The 17,885-nt window shown below is 48.9% G+C and overlaps 1 protein-coding gene across 2 annotated transcripts in view; it reads right to left on the reverse strand.

Moving 5' to 3' along the window:
- Positions 1 to 6,130: 6,130 nt before the first annotated feature.
- LOC138683481 (protein FAM219A) overlaps positions 6,131 to 17,885 on the reverse strand; it is a 51,305-nt gene continuing 39,550 nt past the window's right edge. The window contains exons 3-5 of one of the 2 annotated variants that reach the window (XM_069775362.1): positions 17,045 to 17,125; positions 16,624 to 16,678; positions 6,131 to 15,411 (exon numbers count right to left, since the gene is read on the reverse strand). In XM_069775362.1, the coding sequence (XP_069631463.1) occupies positions 15,256 to 15,411; positions 16,624 to 16,678; positions 17,045 to 17,125 (292 nt within the window). In that variant the 3' untranslated portion in view covers positions 6,131 to 15,255. Of the gene's footprint in view, positions 15,415 to 16,623; positions 16,679 to 17,044; positions 17,126 to 17,885 lie in introns of both variants that reach the window. The other variant, XM_069775361.1, reaches the window with a different exon arrangement.

Below are 17,885 nucleotides of genomic sequence, written 5' to 3' on the forward strand. Positions count from 1 at the left end.
TTACAATGGTGGAAGCAACCACCGGGTGGCTGGAAACATATCCTTTGTCCCATGCCACTGCCCGGAACACTATCCTGGGCCTTTAAAAGCAGGTCTTGTGGCGACACGGCACCCCAGAAAGAATCGAGTCAGACAACGGGACTCATTTCCGAAACAACCTTATAGACACCTGGGCCAAAGAGCATGGCATTGAGTGGGTATATCACATCCCCTATCATACACTAGCCTCTGAGAAAATTGAATGATACAATGGACTGTTAAAGACTACATTGAGAGCACTGGGGGGTGGAACTTTCAAACACTGGGATGCACATTTAGCAAATGACACCTGGTTAGTCAACACCAGAGGATCTGCCAATCAGAGTGGCCCTGCCCAGTCAGAATTTTTACGTACTGTAGAAGGGGATGAAGTCCCTGTAGTGCACATGAAAAATATATTAGGGAAGACAGTCTGGGTTTCTTCTGCCTCAGGCAGAGACAAACCCATCCGCAGGATTGCTTTTGCTCAGGGACCTGGGTGTACTTGGTGGGTGATGCGAAAGGATGGGGAAGTCCGATGTGTGCCTCAAGGGGATTTGATTTTAGGTAAGAATAGCAAATGAATTAAATTGTATGATGTTAATTGCTATATAGCCCTTCTACTGTATGCTATCATTACTATAATTGTTATATGCTATATCAATGGTATTACAGTAAGAATCACTTAGATCAAGCAAGAAAGTTCTGTGATAAAACTGAGCAAAGCGCCGCAGTGATGGGACCAGAACTGCCTTCAGCATGCAACCATCCAACACTACACACCATCCTCCTGCTGTGCCCAATGTCACCCACTTGCCACACTGCACCGAAGCCTGATCCTGCTCTGCTGACTGAGAGTACTTCACACCATCCCTCCTGCCCAGAAAGGCTATTATGACAGATGGAGCCTGAAGTTGGGAACTAAATGAACTCAACAGACATTTTATAGGGATGTCCCATAGACTAAGGGAATGATATCTCTGTGTGTGTATACATATATATATATATACATATATTTCAAAGGACAGGAAAGGTGATGGTGATGGTGATTAATTAGGATGTATTGGAAAGTATGGGACCTGGGCATGATGTAAATGGTATAGAATAAGGGGTGGATATTGTCCTGGTTTCAGCTGGGATAGAGTTAATTTTCTTCCTAGTAGCTGGTATACTGTTATGTCTTGGATTCAGTACGAGAAGAATGTTGATAACACACTGATATTTTCAGTTGTTGCTAAGTAGTGTTTAGACTAAGTAAGTCAAGGATTTTTCAGCTTCTCATGCCCAGCCAGCAAGAAGGCTGGAGGGGCACAAGAAGTCGGGAGGGGACACAGCCAGGACAGCTGACCCAAACTGGCCAAAAGGTTATTCCATACCATGTGAAATCATGCCTAGTATATAAACTGGGGGGCTGTTGGCCTGGCGGGGGGGATTGATGCTCAGGAACTAACTGGGCATCAGTCGGTGAGCTGTGAGCAATTGCACTGTGCATTGCTTGTTTTGTATATCCCAATCCTTTTATTATTGCTGTTGTCATTTTATTATTGTTATTATCATCATTATTATTTTCTTCCTTTCTGTTCTGTTAAACTGTTCTTATCTCAACCCACGAGTTATACTATTTTTTCCCCAATTCCCTCCCCCATCCCACTGGGTCAGGGAGAAGTGAGTGAGTGGCTGCATGGTGCTTAGTTGCTGGCTGGGGTTAAACCACGACAACAGACCATTGCTCTGGGGCTGTAAGTGCAGCACAGGATTCTCCTGCAAGAGACAGCAGAGGTAGGGTGAGTGGTGGCCCTGAGGACGAGGGGGGGTCATGTCCATCCCAACCCATCCCATCCCATGGTAAGCCACCCCAAGCAAGGCAAGCCGTCCCAACCTTACAGCCCTCTCTGCTAGCGTGTGGAGATGCCTTCTGATGGCAGAAGCCCCATCGATGTAGTAGTACATCCCTCACAGGCAGTAGTGGTGCCCAGAGCAGGGGCTGTAGCAGCCCTGGAAGAGTCCCCTCCCCATCACAGTGTACACAGGCTGCAGGGACAGTGGTAAGAGCCGTGACAGCCTGTGTAGCATGCAAGCAGAGGGATGATGAGGGTAAGGATGAGGAGAAGCAACCAGCCTATCACCTGGACAGCCACTGTGTCCTGGTTTCAGCTGGAATAGAGTTAACTGTCTTCCTAATAGCTGGTATAGTGCTATGTTTTTGAGTTCAGTATGAGAAGAATGTTGATAACACTGATGTTTTCAGTTGTTGCTAAGTAATGTTTAGACTAAATCAAGGATTTTTCAGCTTCTCATGCCCAGCCAGCGAGAAAGCTGGAGGGGCACAAGAAGTTGGCACAGGACACAGCCAGGGCACCTGACCCAAACTGGCCAACGGTGTATTCCATACCATGTGACATCCCATTTAGTATAGGAACTGGGGGGAGTGGGGATGGGGAGTATCGCTGCTCGGGGACTAACTGGGTGTCGGTCAGTGGGTGGTGAGTAATTGCATTGTGCATCATTTGTACATTCCAATCCTTTTATTATTACTATTGTCATTTTATTAGTGTTATCATTATCATTATTAGTTTCTTCTTTTCTGTTCTATTAAACCATTCTTATCTCAACCCACGAGTTTTGCTTCTTTTCCCGATTTTCTCCCCCATCCCACTGGGTGGGGGGGGAGTGAGTGAGTGGCTGCGTGGTGCTTAGTTGCGGGCTGGGGTTAAACCACAACACACTGGCACAGCACAGGCACAGCTACAGCCAAAGCACAGGGGCAGGTAGAGGGTAATTACTGGATTGATTGAGGCAGGCGGGTTTTGGGTGGCATGACACAGGTATACTGCGCAGGAAGGTCTCCATTCTCGTGTCCTGCAAGGAGCGATGGCAAACCTTTGGTGGATTGCCACCCTTTTGCTGTGGAGCCTGAGGTGCCAGCAGCTCCAGTTTTGAGAGGCAGGAGGGGCCAGACCCTACCTTGGGCAGGAGGGGGAGGTAGGAGGAGTGCTCATTCCAGGCTGTGCTGTTGTAGGGACCCATTCTCCAGGTGATGTATTTATCCTCGTTGACAAAAACTGTTGTACTTCTCTGCAACACAAAAGCGACAGGCGGGGGTGTCCTGTGGTGCCAGGGATGCAGGGGGATGGTCGGAGCATCCCGACTGTTCCCCCTCTCCCCGAAATGCAATGCCACAGGGCCAGAGGGCGTGTCAGAGGTCCTGCTCCCAGAGTCCTTGTTAAGGATCTGTGATGAAGGTGACACCCACCACTTCCAGCCCATCGGTTACTCATCCCTGCCCATGCAGCCTTGGTCCCTGGAGGCTATGGTGTGCCAGGAGGGTGTCCCCCAGGCAGCACCTACCACCAGGGGGTATTTAGGGGCCACTGGGGGAGCAAGCCCTGGGGACCTGCAGACATCCCTGGGACTGTCTCAGTGCAGGGATAGGCATGGGCGGCTGTGGCAAAGCCGAGTGCAGATGCTGAGGGAGGGTCCCTTCACTACTGTGGGGGGGGAACACAGGATGCAAAAGGGAGGATGAACATAGCCGCTCCCACTACCCTCATCCCCCTGTCCCCATGGCCCATGGAGACATACCCTGTGTGATGCTGGAGGGGGATGGTTGGGACCTCAGCGGTACCTTCGAACCTGGCCAGCCAGCAGGGTCGATGGCATTCCTGTAGTACTCCTGCATCGCCACCTTAATCAGCTGCTCAGGCTGACCTTGGCTCACCAGATTTTGGACTGGGGCATTGTTAATTCCTAGAGACAGCAGCGAGTGGGGAGAGATGCCCAGGCTATGTGGCAGTGCCTGCCTTCGCGGGTGTTGGGGCACATGGTGAAGCCAATTACAGGGCAGGGTCTAACGACAGAGACCCGCCACAAGCACCAAGCCCCACTTCTCTGTAGTTGGTGGTCATGGGGGTTGTAGCAGCACTGTGATTTCCCCCCCCCCCCCGCCAAAGCTTCCCACTCGCCCAAAACTGGGGGATGGAGGATGGTCAGGCATCAATGGCTCCTTTTCCCCCTGCACCCAGGGTGTTCGTAGGCATCTGGACGCTTTGCAGAGCAGGAGATGGGGTGGGTGCACCAGGGCCACCAGGTATGGGGCCAGCAGAGGTTGAGAAGGGAGTTACAGGACAAAGCCAATCTCCTACAGCTGACAAAGCCCAAGAGGGCTGGGGTCTTGCAGGGCAGACAGTTGCCCTAGTTGCAGGAGTCATTTCTGTCCCTGCACAGCAGTGACATCCCTCTCCATGCTCTCTGCCAGCTCCCTCATAACGCACAGGCTAACGAGGCTGCAAGAGATGAGCCGGTTTGCAGTGTGCTTTGCATCGGAGCCTGCATGCTTGTTAGCCCGTGTGGGGAGAGCTGCATGTCCACAGCATACATGCAATGTCCCACGGACACCTCCCCACAGCGAGGCCACAGCTCAGGGATTCCTCCAGGACCAGGGCTGGGAGAGGTGTTGCAATGCTCAGATTTGGTGGCTGTCAGCCCTGTGGCTGCACTCCCAAGAATAGCAGGTCCTGGGCTAGGGCACAATAATTGCTGTCTGCATCACTTCATGGGCACAACTGCACCCTCCTGGCTTTGTCCTGGCTCTGGGCTTCCTCCCCTCCTGCAGGTAATTAGCTTAACAATGGTAGGAAACAGTTTCAGCTGGTCCTAGTCAAGATAATTTTATTTTGGGAGGTGCAGGACCAGCAATTGTTGCTTTTCCAGCCCCTTTCTCCCATATTTCCTTGGAAATCCTGCAGCAACTTAGCTGTGTGCACACAGCATAGCTACATCACCACACCTATGCAGCCAGGGCACAGCACCAGGCACTGCTGGCCCAGCCTGCTGGTGTAGCCAGGGGAATTACTGCCTGCTCTGTCTGCCCTTTTTAATTGAAAAGCTGGATTTAGGTGATCCTGCGTGGCTTATTTGCTTTCCTGTCCTGAGTGCCACAATGGGCTCCGCAGCTGGAGTGAGTGATCCTCATTTATCTCAGTGCAGAGGCAGCCAGGTTGTGCCAGGGAGGGATTTGCATGAACCAGGTTTGCTTTTCTCTGAGACGGGGAGCCGAGCAGAAACCCTGCTCTGGCTTGGCTTGTCACGCAGTGCCAACTCAGAGCTCCGCTCTGCTCCTGACTCCAGCCCTGTGAGGGCTCTCAGAAGCCCAACCCCTCTGCTGCCACATTTTTGGGGATGACCGGTGAAGACCTATGTCCATCTTGGCAGGGTGGATGCCAACCCATCCCCCTGAAGGGCTGCTGAGCCCTGTTCTTTTTGTTACAGGGGACGGTGGGGCTGGGCAGCCTGAGACACCCAAATGCATCCAGGCAAATGTGATTAACGTGCTGTTGAAATGAAGAAAACAAGTTGCTGTTGATTTTCACACCCTGCTGGTCTCTGTTGAGACAGGCTCAGGCTCTCCATCAGCCCTGTCCCCTCCTGGGAGCCAGTGAGAGGCTGAGGGGGAAGGGTGGACATGGGGGTGTCAGTGATGCCTCCCCCTCCCCACCCCTGTGGCCTTGGAGCACCCTGGGGCACAGATCTGGGGAGCACCACTCTGCAGAGAGGTGGGGTCCGAGCCTCTTGGTTGGGGGGGGGGACGGACGGGGACGGGACGACGACTCACCCTGCACTGGATCAGCTGCCAGAGTGAGCCAGTGGTCCCCTGTGGCTGTCCCCACCAGTCCCTGGGATTTCCAGCTGCTGATGTTGGCCTCTCAAATCAGTGCTCAGCTCTCGTGCCAACAGCTTTAAGGGGCAGAAATGGCTGCAAGGCTGGAGAAAAGGTTATTTCGCCCATCGATGTTGTATAGACGCAGCACTGCTGCTGTCGGGAGGAGAGGTGGAGCCCAGATGCAGGGGCTGGGTCCCGCCCAATGCGCCTTCCCGCTGCCTTGAGGAAAAACCTTCCCAAATGCTGGCTGGGGGGCTGGCCAGCCCCAGCGGGTTTAACTGTGCTATACGAAACAGCTCCACACCAGCTGCTTCTACTGGGCCCAAGCAGGCTGGTATTGGCCATGGCGTGAAGGCTGGCACCCCCTGATTTCAGCTGTGGGCTCGGAGGAAATGGTGTGGTTCATACCCTCTCACTACGGTTCGCTCCAATGACAGTCTGGCAGGCTGGTTTTCATATGTATGCTTTTTAATATTAATTCTGTTACACTACACACAACCAGTAACAATGATAAATACTGCAATGGAAATGTTAAAAAAAATATTATACGTTTCATGTTTTTCAAAAAAACCCACATTTTTAAATAAATTAATGCATAAAACTGATGGTAGAAAAAAGAAAACCCAAAACAAACCAAAACACAACTGATCTGTTTAAGGCAATACTCTATGTGGACAGGAACAGAAGTACAACAGTGTGCTACATGTTCTGAACAGGAAAAAAGAAAGAAAAAAAAACCCATACAAAATGCAGATTGATGCTCTGGGAGTGAAAAAACTCCCAAACCCAGATAATAAAACCAATGGCCAAGTTAAGTGCAGCATTAATACACTCTGCATGTCAAATAATTAGCAGGTTCTTGACGTGGACTAAGGTCAAGCTACAACAAATTTATCTGTCTAATGAAAAGGCTATTCAGGTCAAACCCTACATTTAACTGTACTCTGCAATTGGCTGTTTCAGCTATGTTTCACTATATGCAAGGACAGCTGGAAATTAATCTCCTGCTCTGAGATTAACGCAAAGGTCAGGAGGTCTCTCCTCCTGAAAGATATTTCCATTAAATACATCCAAAAAGGATCTTGCTTTTGGTGACTCCCAACTGCCTCCTGCCATCCTCTCCCCTGGGGTGCCAGGCACCACACGGGGAAAGGAGACCTGGGAAGCATTTGCTTGGGTTGATTTTTTTCCAAGCTGAGGACACGAAATGGAAGTGCAGATTTGATCCAGACTGAGGAGTGCTATTTCCCTTTCTGCCAGAAATGGCTATCTGGAGCCTGCTGAAATCACTTTTCCAGCACGGGAGAAACTCAGCTTGTATCCAGGCTCTGGATACAGATATGGTGTTTGCTATTAAGGTTGGTGTGAAGCTCCATACCTGCCCGGACAGCCAATTAACCCCAGTTATTAATGCAGCCCAGAACTTGGCCACTGGAAGGTGGACAATAATCATAATGCCAAAAAAATTCCCCTCTCCCTCAAAAAAGAAAAGAAAAGGGACAGTAGCCACTTCCTGCCAGCTTCTCCTGGTGGATCCCCATCAGCTGCCACCTACGCAAGATTGGCAGCGCCAGATCTCACCAGCATTGACCCAGTACATTCCCAGTAAGGTGCATGTCTGCAAGGTGCTGCCAGGGGGCATAGAAACTTCTTGGGACATGGTTGGAGCCTCCTGTACTGCCCTGCTAGAGTGCATGGGGAGGAAGCTATCGTACACGAGGAAAGAAACCCAAGCAGAGTTACTAAAAATTAAGACTTGCGATGTCCAACAACTGTCCGGACTGCCTTGGGTTTGGGTGGGAGAGGGAGATGCAGAACTGGGCTGAGAGTCACTTTGGTGCAACTGCCTCTGATGCTCATCACTAGTGCTGGGGGGGGGGGGAGATGATAGCTGCTTTGAGAAAAAAGGAGTGGAAGGAGGATGTGTGCAATATAACAAGGCTTGCGATTCTAGAACTAGCCACTGGACACGGATACCAAAGTTTACCTGTGACAACTAGCTATCCTTCTATTGTCGCTGCTGCTTTCCCCACTTCCTCATCTGATTCTTCTTCAGTTTGGGAAGCTGTGGCTGTTTGACATGATGGTCAGCGCTGACTCTCCCATCCCAGTCCCCACAGCGCACATGGTGACTCAACTACAGAATGTACAATGAGGTCTGGAAGTTGCATGTTAGGCACAGGCCAGCTCTGCATGCAAGTGGTGTCTGCTTTCAGAACCCTTCAGAAAGCTATTTAACGGTGGCTCATTTCCTTCTTTATTAAACTGAAGGTTCGATAACCCCCGTGGAAGGAGTAAAAATGGCTAAAAATGTGCAAAAAGGGGGAGAAAAAAACTTTCTGAATTTTCTCCCATGCAAAGACTTCATCCTCTACAAGTCTTTCTCCCTGCACAACTACAGCCCTACCAGCACGTCTCACAGCACCCTGCTCCAGCACAGCCAACAGGCTTCCCACCTGTGCCTCTGCTGTGGGTCTCCAGTCTATTTGCACATGGGCTGGCAGGCCTAGGACCTAGTGCTTAGGTCCCAGACCTCCCGCAGCGCTGAGCCTGGGAGGGTGAAGGTGGCTGGCTCGGCTTGCTGGATCACACCAAGGTTTTACACTAGCCTGGCTAACCCTCAGCCCCACTGCCTTCAGGTGGGTGAAGAGAAATCCCAGCCTGCTCTGTCTCACCCACCATCACAGTTGTTGAATCTCCCTCTGGTCTGATGTTTGCCTTGGGTTTGTCTCAGGACAGAGGCAGCTACAAGCTGAACACAGCTGCTATCCCAGCTTTTCCATGCAAAAAACTGAGCAGAGAAATCAGTGAGCTGGGAATGGAGATGAAGGTGATAAAAAACAGAAGGGCTGTTGCGAAGAGAGCTTGTCCAAGTTTTCCAGCTCTCTCCATGGGTCTGTATTACATCTCCCAACAAACTTCATGTCTCCCAAATCATGTGGACTGGAGGAAGGTGGGTAACAAATGGAGTCTCAGCTCTTTTGGGACCAGTGCAGAAGGGAAAAGGCAGCCCAGGTGGAGAGCGGTTCTTCCTGGTGAGCTCATCTGGGGCAGCTGGATGGGCAACTAGGGGACAAATGCTGCTCCAGGAGGGCAAACATCTCAGCAGATAATGGGACTTCTCAGCACGGCCTTTTGGTGGCCTTTTCTTTTCCTGACGCCTACTGTGCTGGTTTCCTGTGACACATCTGAGTCACATTTTAATGAGGCTTCTTTTGTACCTTCCATTCCCTGATGCAATCATACCACCTGTATCACCATTTGTTACTATGGAATGGCTCCACAGACCAGGCACAACCAGCGAGATGGGCTCCTTCCAGGAGCAAATCCATCTTTTGCTGGAGCAGCTTTTTACAGAAAGAGAAAGGCTTGGAGCCACCACCAGTTTCTGCTGGCAATTGGGTCTGGGAAGCAATGGGAAGAGCTGCTCTCCACAGGCACCAGGGGAAGCTGCAACTTGTCCTGCTGGTGTCCATGCCACTCTGTGATGTGGCTTGCTGCATGGTTGCGTGGGACACGGTGCTCTGCTCCATGTAATCTCAATTAGTCCTCGGCCTTTTCCTTCTCAGCAAGCTGTCAGAGTGCTCAGCCAGGCAGCATTTAGCTGCTGTGATCCTGGGATTGCCACCAATGCCAAGGGGGCCAAAGGAGCGGATGTAGCTGTAATTTTTTTTAAGCAATACAGCAGCTCAGCTGCACAACACAGGGACTTAAAATACAGATGCCAGCCCCTGTGAGAAACCTGCACCTGGTTGGTCTGGCATTAATCTTCTGTAGGTAATCCCAGGTCACAACCTCTTCCGCTATGCTAAATTGCTGGCCCTTCTGCTTCAGGGCTTGTGTGGCTCTGTAACAGAGGTGGGTTTGTCTGATGAGATGTGGTTCAATCTTTGGAGCAATCCCTCACACAGGAAAGCCTTGAAAGGAAGTGACAAGGATGCCATGTTCTCCTAGAGGTGAAAAGCACCTTAAAATGAACACCTTCCCATGCCTTCCCCTTAGGCTCAACCTAGCCCAGCTTGCCCTGTGGCACTGCCCATCTATGCAGATGTTTCTTTTGAGACATGAGAAGTAGAAATAGGGGGGTGATGTGAAGAGTCAGCTCTGAAGGGTGGTAGAGGTCAAAGCCAGGGTATATTTACAGTGGCACATGCAGCCTGTGCTTGCTGAGCCAAGCAGCAGCCAGGTGACAAAGCCTGCTTCATTCTAAGTAAGAGTGGCCATACCCTGTGTGAGCTTTAAGGGAGAATGGTAAAGTAAAGGAAGAGCCCAGGCAAAAGTGCCAGTTTATATCCTCAGATCATTACATGGATGCTAAAAGTAAGAGCACGAAACTGTCGTGGGAATATCCCAAAGGAGTCCTTCAATGCTCTCTTCCCTCCCATCAGCACTCGCTATCCCAGTTGCACTCCTAAGTTCCTTAACTCCGCTAGCAGGGGATGGTGCTGTTGGGCCACCAAATCTTCTTACACATTCTCTGTGGCAGCATGCAGATTGAGAAGCCAGTTGTGCAAGAGCCAGCTGCCAAATAACGGAAACACATCCTTGCCCCCAAAGCTGTTTAATCTCTCTACTAACCTCCACCCTGCAGCCTTCTGGCACATGCAAGCAACATCAGAAGGTGGTAAACAGAGGGAAAGCAGAGTTGTGCTGCTGTTCTTTGTAGTACTTTGAAAATACACATAAAACTTCTATAGCATGCTTTTTTCATCTTGCTTGCAGAGCTATCCTATCAATGATGCCCGCCACACACTTGGCAACATCCACGCAGGGTGGTGGTAGCATCTTGGGAAGGCAGCTTTCTCCCCTGTGCTGCAGAAGGGAATGAACATCAAGAGGGGATGTGACTTGCCTGAGGTTAGAGCAAACATGTAGTATGTGCCAACAGCAGCAAGGGACCCCAGATCTCATTTCTGTGCTCTAACAGTCCAGCAGACTCTCCGCAGTAGTATTTGGCTGTGGTGCCAGCTCGGGGACTCGGTGTTTCTGGTGTGTGCATCTGAAAGTGAGCTTTGCTCCCTGCTGGTATCAGCACTGTACTGAGATAGAGTAACTCGGACAACTGGGATCTGCCCTAGGCCAAGGCAGCACTTGGCAACCTTTCTAGTTACTGTTTGTTTTCCTTTTCCTGTCACACTATCTGGTGCCCAGCTGGGTCCTTCCTTTCTTCAAAAGCATCTTCATGTTTCTGTTGAGTCACATACAAGGTGCTGTACTTTTCATGCCTCCTGCATGCCATTGTACAGCTTGCAGGCCAGCCCGAGGACAGATTCTGCATGGAGAGGAAAGGATTCTGCTCAGGATCACAGACCAATGTGTCAGCCAGCACACAGCTGAGCAGACCGGGTGCCTCCTTTTGAGAAAGGAGCCAGAGAGCTAAACCAGAAGCAGCTGAGTCCATCCTGTCCGTGGGGGAGCACAGTGTCCTGAAGTCCCTTTCGAAGTCTGTGCAACAGGCTTGGCTGCTTGCTTTTGCAGTCGCAAGGCATCTGCAGGCAGGACAGCCAGAACAGAATAGCAGACCCAATGGCCAAGAATACACGTTGGGGATAGACATGCAGCAATGTTAGATATGATCCAGTGGCTCTTCCAAGGGTTGGCTTCAAGATATGTCTGATAAGACATCAAATGAGCCTTTGGGATGGTCGCCTGGACATCAGCCTTCTTTCAGCCAAAGGTTATTATACAACCACCAGAAAAGCAGACTAGACCATCCTATCTAGAGACTTTCCTTAACACTAGGAGGATATTCCCCCTCACACAGACATCTGGAAATAGGGAGTTTGCAGACTGACTGCAGAGATAGAGTTGAGTGCTGAGACCCTGGAGTCCAAAGTCAGCTCACATTGAAGGGCAAAATTAACATCTGATAAAAGGAAAGGATTTGCTTAAACTCAGGTAGTTTGGTGACTAAAATTACATAAAATCCTAACAAAAATCGAGTCTGGCTTTAGGAGGCATCAAATGCAAATTCCTTTGTGGAGGCACCAGCATCAATATAAGGAAGCTATCCTATTTGCATGGTAATTTAGATGGACAGCGGTGCAGCCTTTCATACTCCGTGGTGCTCCTCCCCTTGGTATTCTGTACGACTTTGGACTGAAAATGGGGCCCGAGAAGATCATCTAGTTTGGTGCAAAGACTGGAACAAGGAACGATTTGCTTTATTGCAAGCAATCTGCAGTTAGGAGAGTGCCCAGCAGCTCTGAGATTTTAGGGCTTTATAACGCTGTGACAGAGAGTCAGGGTCCGTGCTCTTTGCTTTTGCCATGGCCATGGCAGCAGAGAATGGTTTAAGGAGAGCAGTGCCAGAATGGCCACGTATCTATACACCTTCCTGGGAAGTCACCACAGCATAACCTCCAACAAGGGCACAAGGAAAACCTTCTGGCTGAAGCAAACGTCTAAACATGAGACCAGATAGGGAGAGCCAGCCTAATCTGCGGTTAATACATACCGCCAGGCCGTCCATCATATTCCATAACAAGCCAACAAACATGCCCCATGGTCATAACCTGCTTAAGGGACTGCAGTTCAGAAGGGTTAGTGTTCAATTTTCTATGATAGCCACATGCGCATTGCCTTAATCCATTCAGCCTTCCTGATAATGATCTTACACAGGTAACTACTTTTCCCCACCTTTCTACTTTATTTCCCTAATAAAATATATGAACACAAAGCATAGAAAGGAGAAGCCAAAAAATTGCCATTTTATGGTCCTGTACTGTCATGCCAAAACAGCTATTTGTGCAACCAACTCCTTCTGTGTGCAGTGAAAAACACAGCTTGTGCTTCTGTCTGTATTTGGAGGAAGCACTGGGTGTAGTTAACATTTAAATCTATCTCCCTCCCTCCCAGGGACCCTAAAGGGTTGTGCTGGAAGCAGGTGCACATCACACAATGCAAAGGGCTGAGGGCAATCGCAGGGTTGGGGAATGCCTCAGGGCACATGGCAGGCAAAAACCAGCAACAGGGGCAATAAAAGGACTTGGTCGTGGTGCCATGGGGCAGTGGTTATCAGGGAAGGTCTGTCCTTCAGAGGGGAGGCGTTAGCCCTGGGAGATACAGTCTCAGCAAGCTTCATTCTGTCTTTGACTGAACATGATAGCAGCATGATGGAGACCTGTGGGACCTGCAGTGTCTCAAGGCTGACCCATGCAAACAGATGCCTTGTTGCTCTAGCAGGCACACTGAAATGCTCCGAGCTCCTGAGCAAGGGCTGTGGGAAAGGCTGAGTGTGTGCAGCCCAGCTGGAAGGCACAGAGACTGACTCAGGAGGATGAATGTGATGAAGATGTTGCATGGTACCAATGCTGAACTGCAAAGTCCTGCCTTAGATTAGTGAACATTTAAAGATACTCGGCCATGTCCTATAGGATTTGGTTTGACCATGGGATTTCTGTTAGGTTTTGACTACATTCTCCATTTTAAAAAAAAGACTCCTTAAGGAATGCTTTTTCCCTTTTAACTTTTCTCCCTATGCAGTGTTGTTAGAGCTCTTCCCTCCCTTCCAGACAAGTTGCTAACCTCACACCTGAGCTAGCACTGGAGAGGAAAACAGGCACATGAAGGAAGAAGCAAAGACATGGGGACCTGATGCTTTGTGCTTCTTTAGAAACATTTTGGAAATATTCCCTCTCAGCATCACCAGGCGATGAGAAGGGGAGAGGAATTCAACTGAGAAACACTCTCTTCCTAGAGGAGCTGGCAAGTTAACCAGCACCTTTGCACGAGGAGGCAGGGATGCTCAGTAAACAGCACCGCTCAGTCCTCTTTCTGTGGCCTGGAGCCAGGGTGGCAGTGCCCTGTTTTAGGGAGGGGAGGCAAACACAGCTTTAACGGTTGCCCACAGCCAGCTAGTGAATAATAAAGCCCAGGAGTCCTGTGTGCCTGCTCTTTTGCTCATGCTGTGAATGACACCGTGCCTTGCACTGCAGAGAGTGAAAACCCACGATGTTAAATAAGTGTCCTCCTAATCATGAAGAGGACTTCTTAAAGATTCAGCTCACTATGTAAATATTTCAGACGGGGGATCTGTCCTTTGGGATGGAGCTCAGGCTCTGTCTTGTGACTCGGGAAATCTGATGGGAAGCTCAGAATTGCCCTCTCTTTCTCCTTTCCCCAGGCTCTAAAGCAAGCACTGACACAAGGCAGGTAGTCCTTCCTCCTGGCAGAGCAGGAAAACACAGTCATGCCTGTGGCAAAAGATTTAATCTCCAAGAAAAATGCCAGCCCATCCATCACCTGAGTCCTGCGTATGCTGAAGCCAGCAGTGTAAGATGGGCCAGGGAGAGGACATGATTCCTAATTCCAGAAATAATTTTGCATTCAAAACAATCTGCTGGTGAACTGGCAATTCAGTCCAGCCACCTAATGTAATGTCAGGTTTCCCGACTATTCCAGCACCAAATAAACACAATTGCTCCTGATGTGGGACATCTCTAACACAGGCCAAGCCTGGTTCACAAGTGGACAGAGATGGGATAAACAGTAGTTTCCTCTCATGGTTTTTTTTCAGCTGAAGCTGTTTATAATCCTGCTGTTACTGAAACCCCCCCTTAAAGTCTGACACCACCACAGAGATGCCTTCAGTGTTAACAAATCTCTCCCACAGGCACCAAGAGATGCAGTGTCAAGAGAATATCAACAGCCAAGCTCTGTAAAAATGTGCTTTCTTCAACTAGCTTTCCTGACACTGACCTTCAGACTGCACAGTTCTAGTCCTGTCTTGTGCAGGACTCATTTTTTCTTAGTTGAACAAACTTTAAGAGTTTTGGAAGCAGATGGGTCTCACAGGAATGAAGTATAGGCTGAAGTCAGTGTATGTGAGTGGACTGAACTCAGGAGTATGGTATTCTCGGGCAAGGACTGAATCCCTGAAGAGCATGGATGGATTGCAGATCGAATCTGATGTGTTTGGTGATAATTTAATTTGGAGCTAAGGATAGATTGCATTGGATATGTGACACAACAGCTCTAGCTAGTACTGACTCACAGTGAAATGCCACCTATTTGTCCTCTTTGCAAGTGAATGAATTGGGTCATGCTAGTCCTGGCTAGCCTTGCCATAAGAAAGGATGCCCTGCTCCATTCCCATTCCTGTGCCCCGGTTATGGTATAATTTTGGTTACACAAATGAATCAGGTTTAGTGAATGAATTAAGAACTAACCTCCTCCCACAGGTAAAACCCCCTGACACCTCAGACTCACCCCTGATCTTGTAGACGGATTGGTTTCGGTGGGCAGGAGTAACTGCAGCCCCATCTGACCCTTCCCATTCTGGAACAGACACCTTACAAAACATCTCCGGTACCTACACAAACCAAGGAGGTATCTCTAGATCCTCCTGCATTTGCTCTCCAGTCCAGTCAGTTCTGCCAGGCACTGCCTGGCACTTTGAGCGACTTCTCTTTTGTTTAACCATAGTTTAAAATAACTTATTAACCAATCATAAAATGAACTTTTTGGTTTCTCCTGGCTCCATGAACACAAAGAGGTGCATGTCCTACCATAGGAGGAAGCAATGGCTAAGTTTTACAGTTATAGTGGAAAGCACTGATCACAGCCTGCTGGCCTTACTACTGGATGTGACAGGCAGTGGAGGAGGTGGCTTGGCAACACATGCAGGTAGGGTTGACCGATTTAGGGGGGATTAGGTCAAGGTCCTCGTCATCTGGGATCTCATCTAACCGGTACCCATCCTTTAGCAGCTGGATGTTCAAGTCTTGGTTGATCTGCTACAGACAAAGAGACAAACAGTCAAACACTTGAGACTTCTTCCTTCTGATGGTCAGAAGAGGGAGGAGGTCCCTTATTCTGGAATATATTTCCCTATCATTAGCAGCTGTCCCATCAATGAAAGAGTCCCAGTTTTTGACCACAGGTGAGGGCTGCCTTCTGTTGTTCTAACTTCTTCCAGAATAAGAATATCTAGAGTGAGATATTCCAGAGTAGCAAGTCGATACACTACTTTATTCTGGAATAATCTTTCCATGAAGATGAGTCCTCATTTAAAGTAATTTAATAATAATGATAATAAACTGACAGGCAGCTGGGCAGTCCCTCCTCTCAGTCTGGGGCACTATAGCAGTTGAAAGGTGGTAAAGCCTCTTGGCTTTTTGTAATCTTGGATTCAAGTGCTGTCTAGCCAGATCTGGGTGAACAACACTTCATCAGGGCCCAGAGATGGCCCAGATCATTTGATCTGGTCCTTGCTCTTGGCCATTTCTCTGCATTTCAGAGGTATTTTGCCCAAGGAAGAGATACAAGGGGGAAGAGTTCCCAGTGGCTTGCGTGCAGAATGGCTGCTCAGCACCCTGGATGTAAAATCAGATCCCGCAGAAGCAGTAGCCAGAGTCTGAAAAACTAATTCACGAGAGAGCTTGGGAATACATTGAGAAACAATGCAGAGGGATTAACAAGCCTGAGCTTCCCTGCCTTTTCTCTTTGAAAGGGCAAGAGTTCATATCTGCAAGTCCTCCCTGGAATTTTTTGGTGCTCTAAGTAAACACGCACTGGGTGACCCTGACCCCCATAAGAACTGGAAATCACAGCACACCCTCAGATCCTTTGTGTCCTTGGCAAGTAGATGGTTGCTGAGCTGCTGTGACAGACAAGTTGATGCTTTTGCACCACATGGGCCAACACTGCAGGACTTGAGCAGAACTGGGAAAAGCTTGAGTGAAGCCAAAGGTATCTGTGAAAACAGCCGATGGGCAGATCTGTGTCTGGGCCATGGAAGTGTGGGGACAGAGCCAGCTGGATCACCAGGGAAGAAAGAAACATGACACAGTTTCTGCCATGGCCCCTTCCAGGCTCACAGAGTCTACACCACTGATAAATTCCTTGTGGAGCTGTTTCTGGCAGCACAAGGCCACTCTAAGTTGTTTCTGGCTGCTCTGCTATTAGCATTCATGGCAAGGATGGCAGGAAAGAGTATAACTCACCTCAGCTGATGAGTATCCTGAAGAGGAATATCTGGACATGTCAAAGTCATCATCGCTGCAGGGAAGGAAAAGATACAGCAAAGAAGGAAACAACAGTTAGAGACCTGTATTCCCTGTTTAGCCCTATCTTTCTTGTGCCGTGAAGCTGTACTTTAGGCATAGAGAAGTTACATCAAGGGAGTCTGGAGAGCAACTTTCATCTGTGACCCTCAGACCTTTCCATCAAAGTGCTCTTTACTCACGGCTTTTCCTACTTGTTTACACACACAGACTCGTTACAGCATATGCTGAAGGGCACAGCAAGGAAGAGTGCGAGTGGCCTGCAAGAGCAGTTTCAGCAGGAATTAGCTTCAGTGCTGCACTCTGGCATGAAAACTTGTTTTCACCGTAATATATATCATCTTATTAACACTTTGCATACCTGTCCGTATCCAGGGCTACCAGTGGCTTTTCATCTGGACTCTGATCTAATGATGAATAGCCCTTATTGGGAACGACGAGCCTGAAATAATTAAATGTTGTCTGTTAACCACACAGTAAAGCTCAGTACCACACATAGTCTAGAGCAAAGCCATATGATAGTTAGGCTTTCCCTATTTCACTTCCTTGTAAGTCCTCCCTTATCGGTGAAGACATTTAAATGGGTGCAATTCAGAGGAAGCAGGCTGTGTCTCTGGGTAGTTCAGAGCAGTTTCACAGGGATAAACACTGGACATGCCTTGGGAACACACTCGTCCCTGGAAGAAAAAACAGTTGGGACACTCCACACTTCATTCTGGTAAACCTGTTCAGCTAGCATCGCTTGTCGTATCAGATTGCTCATTCTTGTGTTGCTTTTTTTTTTTTCCCTAGCAATAAGTACATGACACTAGCAATAAGTAAATGGGAGAAGGAGGCTAGGGGAAGGCAGAGGCTGGGTGCTCCTACTATTCTACTATTGGAAATCAGGGATTTGGTCTTTCTGCATGAGTCCCTACCCAGCCCCCACAACACAGCACTTTTGAGGTCTCACTTCTAAATTTAGTAATATGAGAAATATGAGCTGATGGGTGCAGTGTAAGAGCCCAGTCAGACTAGCACTTTTTAAATCCCATTATTTTATAATGACTTTCACTTCATCAGAAGCATTACAAAGGCTGATGATGACTTTGCACCTTTAATTGCCTGAGAGAGTTTGTGTAATGGAATACAGGCTTCAGAGCTTCTAGGATAAGGAAAATACGTTAATTCAATGGTATCCAGTTCACAACAGAGTTCTTTCA

This window comes from Haliaeetus albicilla, chromosome W (genome assembly GCF_947461875.1).
Source record: "Haliaeetus albicilla chromosome W, bHalAlb1.1, whole genome shotgun sequence".
Lineage (NCBI taxonomy): Eukaryota > Metazoa > Chordata > Aves > Accipitriformes > Accipitridae > Haliaeetus > Haliaeetus albicilla.